Source organism: Arvicola amphibius, chromosome 5 (assembly GCF_903992535.2).
Source record: "Arvicola amphibius chromosome 5, mArvAmp1.2, whole genome shotgun sequence".
Classification (NCBI taxonomy): domain Eukaryota; kingdom Metazoa; phylum Chordata; class Mammalia; order Rodentia; family Cricetidae; genus Arvicola; species Arvicola amphibius.
This window is the reverse complement of record NC_052051.1, coordinates 21,629,322-21,637,714: the sequence shown is the minus strand read 5'-3', so window position 1 is coordinate 21,637,714 and position 8,393 is coordinate 21,629,322. Positions and strand designations below refer to the sequence as shown.

The window sequence follows — 8,393 nt, the reverse complement described above, 5'->3', positions numbered from 1 at the left end:
AACTGCCCATTTTACAGATGGGCAAAGTGAGTCACAGTGACTCCATCCGCTGGCCACTCTCTTGCAAGGCTTTGCCCTGTCCCCTTGCTCTAAGGCTGGGTCTCTCTTGACTCTGAGTGCTCTGTTCTAGGCCACCTAGATAGCAAAGATGGGTGGGTCTGTGGGCTCGTTGGCTTCTCTGACGTCAGTGGACCCAGCACCCAGCCCAGAGGTCACAGTCATTAGAGTTTTACAAGGGCATGAAGATCCCTCTGCTAAAGTAGATCTGGACAGCACAGGTAAGGTAGGCCCTGAGTAGCCCTGCTCTTTGGAAGCCTCTCTGGCCCTAGAAAGGGCCTAAGACAAGGAGTGCTGAGGAGACCAGAGGAGATCCCTCACAGACCCCGAGAGTCTCTGTCTAGCTGACTCACACCTGCTTCCAAGGCATTGTGAGATACTCCCTAGAAACCCTCCTTAGGCTTAAGGGGTGACTGTTGGGGATGGGGTGGATAGCGCTTTGGATGGGTGTGCATGTGTGGCACCTCATGGTGAGGCAGTCGGGGACTTGAAGAACATGGGAGCAGGTAGCTCCTTGCCCACGTTCCGCTGTGGAAGTGGGAGGAGTCCAAGAACTCGGGGTCAGAACTTGGCTTTCCAGGTTCCCACGAGCACCTTTTGGTTCAGCTCCCAGAGGAGAGTGTGCTTTGCTTAACATTTGGCTGGCTACCGCTGTCACCTTGAGCACATGGAGACAGCCCTGCTCTGCTGTCCCCTCTGGCCGAGGACCCCGTCCAGTGGGCAGCAGTCACACGGAGGACAGCGAGCCTCGACGTCAGCTCTTGTCCTTGGCCCCGTGATAGCAAGGGCAGAGTTTCTGCCTTCAACCATCCTCAGGCCCTCCTCATCCTGCTCCCTGCCCTATCCAGTCCAGTCCAGTTGACCAGCTGATTACTCTTTGTCTTTTCTCCCCAGGACAGCTGCTGCCTGGGACAGGTGACCCAGGCACCCCACTAGGGCAACGGCCCCTGCCCCACGGGCTGGGATCATGAAAGGCCTCGGTGACAGCCGCCCCCGCCATCTCTCTGACAGCCTGGACCCATCCCACGAGCCCCTCTTTGCCGGGCCTGACCGCAATCCCTATCTGCTGTCGCCGACAGAGGCCTTTGCCCGGGAAGCCCGCTTCCCTGGGCAAAACACACTGCCTGGAGATGGCCTCTTCCCACTCAACAACCAGCTGCCTCCACCAAGCAGCACCTTCCCCCGAATCCACTACAACTCTCACTTTGAGGTGCCCGAGGAAAGCCCGTTCCCTAGCCATGCCCAGGCTACTAAGATCAACCGACTGCCTGCCAACCTCCTGGACCAGTTTGAGAAGCAGCTGCCTATCCATCGGGATGGTTTCAGCACCCTTCAGTTTCCCCGGGGTGAGGCCAAGGCCCGGGGTGAGAGTCCCGGCCGCATTCGCCACCTGGTCCACTCTGTCCAGAGGCTCTTCTTCACTAAGGCACCCTCGATGGAGGGCACCACCGGCAAGGTGGGTGGCAATGGCAACAAGAAAGGTGGCCTGGAGGACGGGAAAGGCCGGAGGGCCAAAAGCAAGGAACGGGCCAAGCCCGGGGAGCCCAAACGGCGAAGCCGCTCCAACATCTCAGGCTGGTGGAGTTCAGATGACAACTTGGACGGTGAGGGCGGTGCCTTCCGCAGTGGCCCTGCCTCAGGCCTGATGACTCTAGGCCGCCAGCCGGAACGCACCCAGCCCCGCTACTTCATGCACGCCTACAACACCATCAGTGGACACATGCTCAAAACCACCAAGAACACTGCCACCGAGCTGACCGCCCCGCCACCCCCGCCTGTTCCCCCTGCCACCTGTCCCAGTCTCGGAGTGGGCACCGACACCAACTATGTCAAACGTGGCTCCTGGTCCACTCTAACCCTCAGCCATGCCCATGAGGTCTGCCAGAAGACCTCAGCCACCTTGGATAAAAGCCTACTAAAGTCCAAGTCTTGCCACCAGGGTCTGGCCTACCATTACCTGCAGGTAGGGTGAGGGTGGGGCCGGTAGGGTGAGGGTGGGGCAGGTAGGGTTAGGGTGGGGCAGGTAGGGTAAGGGTGGGGTAGGTAGGGTTAAGGTGGGGCAGGTAGGGGAATGATGGGGCAGGTAGGGGAATGATGGGGCAAGCGGCTGTGATTTGGAGTCCTAGCTGGAGCCCGATTCACTGGTGAGGTTGCTTCATGCTGTGCACTGCTTTGCTCAGCTGTGCAGTCGGAGGTTGGAGGGACCTGTTAATGAGAGAATCCCCTGTGCTCGCATGTTCTCAACAGGCGTATTAAGTAGGCCCTTGGGAGCCCAGCCCCGAAGAGACTGAAGTATGCCCCTGCCCTTCAGGTGACAGATCTAGAAGCTATACCATTATACACACACACACACACACACACACACACACACACACACGACCAACATATGGCATTCTAATAGTCAGCTTCTTTCCACTCCCATGAGACTGGATACTTCTTGAGGACACCGGCCACATCTGATGCACCCATATGTTACCCAATGCCCAGTCTGGTGGGGAGGAAGTGCTCAGAAAGGGTAGATGAGCCACATAGCTAGAAATAAGTACGCCACAGTCCTGAGGACCAGGAACTGATGGGAGTCAGTGTGGGTGAGGGGCAGGCAGCCTAGGGCCACCAGCTCAGAGGCCTGACACCTGGGGTGGGTGAGTCTTGCCCTTTTCACATAAGGGACTTACTGAGGCGCTCACACAGTGAAACCTCATGGCCTGAGGCTTGACTTTAGCATTGCTGTTCCACGGTGGGGTGGGGCAGGGTTCTACATGGCGGGGTGTGTAAACAGCCCAGTGGTAGACGTGACAGATACAGATCACATGTGGAGGGGGCCGCTCTTATAAGTAGTGAGCACTTTGTCCCCAGGGTGTGCAAGCACAGACCTGGCTGGCATGAAGAAGTCACATCAAATGCATTATGAAAAGATGAACTCCAAGGTGTGACAAGGCCCAAGTTCTTGTCATTCTATATAAAACTCCAGGGACAGTGAGACTATGGGGGGAGGAGTAAGCTTTTGTAGTTGGAGGAAATTGAAATCTAGGCAGCCTTTTAAACGTATGTAGGGGGTTTGCGGCTGTCAGTCTGCTTCTTTAATTCATATTGGGTCCAATGTGGGAAATGCTTCCAAGACACAAGGAGAGGACTCTGGGCCTGGGGCTTGTGCTGCCTGCTGGTTGAGAGTGAGCAGGTGGATTGGCCACAGTTCTGAGCAGGGATGCTCAGGGCCCCGTTCTCCAGGGATGGTGTGCATGTGAGGTGGACCAGCTAATGATTCAGGAGGGAGAATTCACGGGTCCTGGTGACTAGCTGGCTAGATGGTCAGCTGGGATTTGTGGGAAGGCTGAGAGAACCCCTGGGAAATGGTCAAGGGTACAAGGAGGATGTGGTACCATCCAGTCATGCTGATCAGGGAGTGTGCATTTGAATCCCTGGTAAAGGGCCTGCTGTGTGCAGAAACCTGTGAACCCTGTGTGCAATGGCAGTCTTATGACATAATGTCATAAGCCCAGGCAGTCTTCCTGATTCAGGCCTTCCTAATGCTGGATGATCAAGTGCAGTGGTTGCTGGTGTGAGTGTGAGCAGGGGTATGCGATGTGAGTCATCTCTAGGTGCACATTGGAGGGGGTGTGTCCTTGAGGAGGTGTGAAACCTGCTGCAAGTGTTTGCTGAGGAACCCAGAGACCAGGCCAGGCACGTGCCTGCTGAGTGTATTAGATGCATACATAGGACAAGGCTCAAGCTTCTGAAGCATGTAAATGCCAGGGTGTACCCAAAGTGACCATGTAGCCAGTGGTGTGAGTCAAGGGACCAGAGAGTGTATGGAGACTGCATACCCCACTCCAGAGCAGCTGACAGTGCTGGCCAGGAAAAGGCAGTGGAGTCCCGGCAAAGCCACTGGGAACAGTGACCAGAGATGCCCTGCAAGCTGTGTACTGCACTTACCTTTATTACTGCCCTGTTCTGTGGATGGGGCTTTCTCACCGGAAACTGAGCCATTTTCCAGTTTACCGCCAGCAGTCTCTCTACCTCAGTTTCCCCATCTAAAAGAAAGAATGTTGATTGACTTCACACTTGTGTTGCTGTCCTAGGGTCTCCTGACTCCAAGTCTTGGGGTCTCTCTCTGCGGGTGACTTCCCTCCACTGGGTCTGGCGTTCTCACCATAGGTTCCTATTCCACCCCCTGGAGTGGCACAGTGAAGAGATGGGGCACAGGGTGTGCCCAGTAAGCATAGCTGTCGCGAGGCCATTGCCATCTCTGGGGTGGGGCAAACCCAGTTTGAAATGAAAGCGGGAACGGACTTGCTTAAAGCCAGGCAGCGTCTAGAGCCCAGGCAGTCTTCCTGATTCAGGCCTTCCTAATGCTGGGTGATCAGGGACAAGAAAGCTAGCACAGGTTCAAGTTGCCAAAGTGGAACCGGGTCCATGAGGACCCATTTTCTGAGTGACCGGCTGGAAGCCAGACTGACCGCTACATTCCCTCTGAGTCCTGTTTCTGGATATTCCAGGTGCCCGGCGGGGGTGGAGAGTGGAGCACCGCGCTGCTGTCCCCTCGAGAGGTGGAGAGCTCAGCGGAGGGGCCCATCCCGTGTCGGCGCATGCGCAGTGGCAGCTACATTAAGGCCATGGGCGATGAAGACAGTGATGAGTCTGGGGGTGGTAGCCCCAAGCCTTCACCCAAGACTGCAGCTCGGCGGCAGAGCTACCTGAGGGCCACGCAGCAGTCTCTGGGAGAGCAGAGCAACCCCCGCAGGTGAGCTGCAGCCCTTCCTGGGGTCTAGAACAATAGCCCTGATGAAGCCACGCCCCTTCGCATATGCCACGCCCCTTGGGAGCCTGAGCCATCCCCTTAGTGGGAACCCTGGCCTGACAATATTTCCCTGAGGAAGGCCTCAGAACTTGAAAGCTGATCTCAGACCAGCTGTGTCCCCTAGGTGAACCTCACACTTGTTCACGGTGTCTCTTGGGAGCCTGGCCTCCCCCCTCCCCTCTTTTACCATCCTAGGAGAACCCAGCCCTGCAGACGGAGTCTGATTCTCAGCCTCAGGTCCAGGTGAACACCTCCCCTGTAAGGGCTTCTTCGTGCTTGGGCTGGCCCTGCTTGCTAACACGTGTTCCCAGACAGGTCTCATCTACAGTTAAGCCCTGCCCTTAGTGAGAATTGGGGTGTTTGGTTCAGGTAAACTCTGCCATAGGAACCATATGCACGAGTAAGTTCACTCCCATAGGGAGTACTTTACACATCCTTCATGTGAGCAGAGCCCAGGTGAAAGGATCAGCCATAGCAACCATAGCAACGGTTGCCGTCTGTAGACCCTGGCCTTGCTGGTTACCATGCTTGCCCTGGTGCACTTAAATCCACACCCTGAAACCTTTATCCCAGCCCCAGCAGTGCGTCGCTCCCATTCCATAAATGGGGTCCATGAGATGGGAATATGAGGTGGCCTCTCACCAGGAGCTCTCTACAGAAAGCTGGAGTCTAGCCAAGCCCATGTCAGGACCCCAAACTGACCAAGGCTATGTGTTGTTTCTAGAATGTGGCAGGGTGAGATAATGTGAGAAAGACAGACAGACTGGGCCTGCAGGGTAGGTGGCAGGTCCTTATCCGGACATCATAGTGGTGCTGAAACCTTTTGTGCATTTATAGGTAAATACCAAGGCTAAGGGCCTCTACCCACCTTTGTCTAGTCTCCGGAATTGCCCCAGAGTTTCAGTTTTGAAGACTTGCATGCACAAGGCAGCCTGGCCACTAGCTTAACACAGTCAAATGCAGGCACGTTCTGCCACCTTGAGGCCACAGTGGGCATAACAAGTAAGGGCCGCCTGCTTGCCACAAATTTTACTAGGTCTCCCAAAGAAGGGAGTTCTCCCTTTGCTTGGAGCCCCATCCCCTTGCCCAGGCTGGCGGTGCCTCCACTTCCCCTGCCACTGAATGATCTTGGATAGTCTTCGGGCCTCAGTTCCCCAGGCTAAACAATGGATGGGCTGAGCCTTGTCCCCTCTGTCACCCAGGAGTCTGGACCGTTTGGATTCAGTGGACATGCTGCTGCCTTCCAAGTGCCCCAGCTGGGAAGAGGACTACAACCCCATCAGTGACAGCCTCAATGACTCCAGCTGTATCAGCCAGGTAGGGGTGACTAAGAGGTCAGGCGGCTTGGCGCATTGCTGCCCTCTGTCCAGAGCGCTGTGTTCAGCTGCCTCCTCCATGTCCCAGGCTTGGCTCAAATGTCCCCTGCTCAGAGAGACCTCTCCTGGTCACCCTGCATACAGTAGTCCTCTGTGCTGTCCACAGACCCTGATTTCCAGCGTCATTGCCCGGAATCATCTTAGTTTACTAACTTGTATGTCATTCTGCCTCGTGAGACCAGGGGTCTCTTTACATACTGTCTGGTTCCCTGTAGGTCCCCATCACCTCACCCAGCACTCAGCCAGGCAGAGGCTTACTGTGTGCTTTCTTAGTAGGCATGGCATGCCTTGGCTCACTCATCTTACCTGCTCTCTCCTCTCCCGGTCTCCCTGTGTCTGCCCCTTCCATTTTTCTCTCTCCCTCTCCCCCCCTTCTCCCTCTTCCCTTCTTCCCCTGCGACCCTGCCTTTTATCCTCTCATTCACTACGTTTTCCCTAGGTCTCCTTGTGTCTCCTCCTTAGTTCCATTTTTCACATACTCTTTCTCCATCCCTGCCTGCCCATGTACCCGGAAAACCTTTAGCCTTACTTGTACAGAAAGATAACTGAATCTGCCATATTGGGGGTTCCCACAGACTTCACCCACTGTTCCATGCCCAGCCCAAGTTCTCTTCTAATTCAGGCTCCTCTAACTTTTTCCTTCCCCCAAACTTCACCCCTAAAAGATTGAATGTCATAAGCTGCATAGGTAGCCACAAAGTTACGTACAGCCCAGAAAAAGAAGGGCCTGGGTATTGTCTCTGATTTTTGCTCTGGCTGAGCTGCCTGCCCAGGTGAAAAGCGGCAGGCAGTGTACCCATGGAACCAGGAAGAACAGAGGGTGCACATCCTCAGTAATGCCACCCCCAGAAGTGAGCTTCCCATCCCCGAGGAAGCCAAGCAAAACCTCTCTGAACCAGAATCCAGCTTGGGTGGGGAGGAGTCTGAGAAGCCCAGACCAGGCCTGGCCCTGTAACCCACACCCTCTTTCTCCTGCAGGTTTTTGGACAGGCTTCCCTGATCCCCCAGCTGTTTGGCCATGATCAACAGGTCAGTATGTTGTCACTCTCTTGTACTCCAAATCAGAGTGCAGGGTTGGGTCTTAGGCCTCTAGCCTGGATAGGTCCAAGCAGAGCTGTTATTAGAAAGGCATCCCCAGTGAGGATGGAGTTGAGGTGCACATTGCTGGCCTGACTCTCCATTCCCTGTACTGTCACCTCACTGTGGCTTAGTTTGTCCTGAAAACAGGGAACGCATGAGCCAGGCTCTAAGGGCAGACAAGAAGTCACTGCAGGGCAATGGAGCTTCTCCCAAATGCCTTCTGCCTCTCCCTGAAGCCTGGGTCGGCCCAGGAAGAATTTTGTTTGGATAGGTTAGGGGCTGTGAGGCGTTCTCTGCCAGGTCCCGGGTCCCCTAGTTATCCCCTTTCCAGAGCCCCAGCAGGACCTTTTAGGATGTGGGGGTGTTGAAGTGAATGTGGAGACTTTTTAAAAATAATTTATTTAACTTTATTTTATGTGCATTGGTATGAAGGTATCATATGAGATCCCCTGGAACTGGAGTTACAGACAGTTGTGAACTGCCACATGGGTGCTGGGAATTGAACCCAGGTCCTCTGGAAGAATGCCCAGTGCTCTTAACCACTGAGCCGTCTCTCCAGCCCCCAGTGTGTTACTCTTTAAGAGGTGCACTGTAGGCCAGGCAATTCCTCTATCCTGTCACTTTCATAGGTGTATGGCAAACATGCAAAGTCCCACGACAAAGCCTGTACACAGGAAGCATTCAGAGAGCCCCACACAGACTACTTGACAGCTCCTAACAGTTTGGGAGCATCTGAGCAAACAGTTATAAACACTTGCTCATTCCACACAGCCACCTGAGTTATCGGGTGCATGTGACCAGCGACTCTGACCCTGCTCAGATGATAAGTTAGCTCATGTAATCTTGCTTTTGTTGTTGTTTTGAGACATATCTCATATCTCAGACTGGCCTTATCCTTCCGATGTAGCCCACCTACCCTTAAAATCCTTATACCTCCTGCCTCCACATCCCAAGGACTGAGATGGGCAGCCGCAGCCAGCTCTCATCTAGTCCTGTCTGCTTTCCAAACTTCTTCCATTAGGGCATAAGACCTTGTTTCCCTGGACAGTCAGAGGCTCTCAAAATACCTCAGTTTGCAATGC

General features: G+C 54.7%; 1 protein-coding gene across 3 annotated transcripts in view; it reads left to right on the top strand.

The window, feature by feature from the left end:
- Nucleotides 1-1,024: 1,024 nt before the first annotated feature.
- Dlgap4 (DLG associated protein 4) overlaps nucleotides 1,025-8,393 on the top strand; it is a 61,362-nt gene continuing 53,993 nt past the window's right edge. For 2 of the 3 annotated variants that reach the window (XM_038329629.1, XM_038329630.1), the window contains exons 1-4: nucleotides 1,025-2,020; nucleotides 4,554-4,798; nucleotides 6,058-6,172; nucleotides 7,210-7,260. In XM_038329629.1, coding sequence (XP_038185557.1) covers nucleotides 1,025-2,020; nucleotides 4,554-4,798; nucleotides 6,058-6,172; nucleotides 7,210-7,260 — 1,407 coding nt within the window. The remainder of the gene's footprint in view (nucleotides 2,021-4,553; nucleotides 4,799-6,057; nucleotides 6,173-7,209; nucleotides 7,261-8,393) is intronic. The other variant, XM_038329631.1, reaches the window with a different exon arrangement.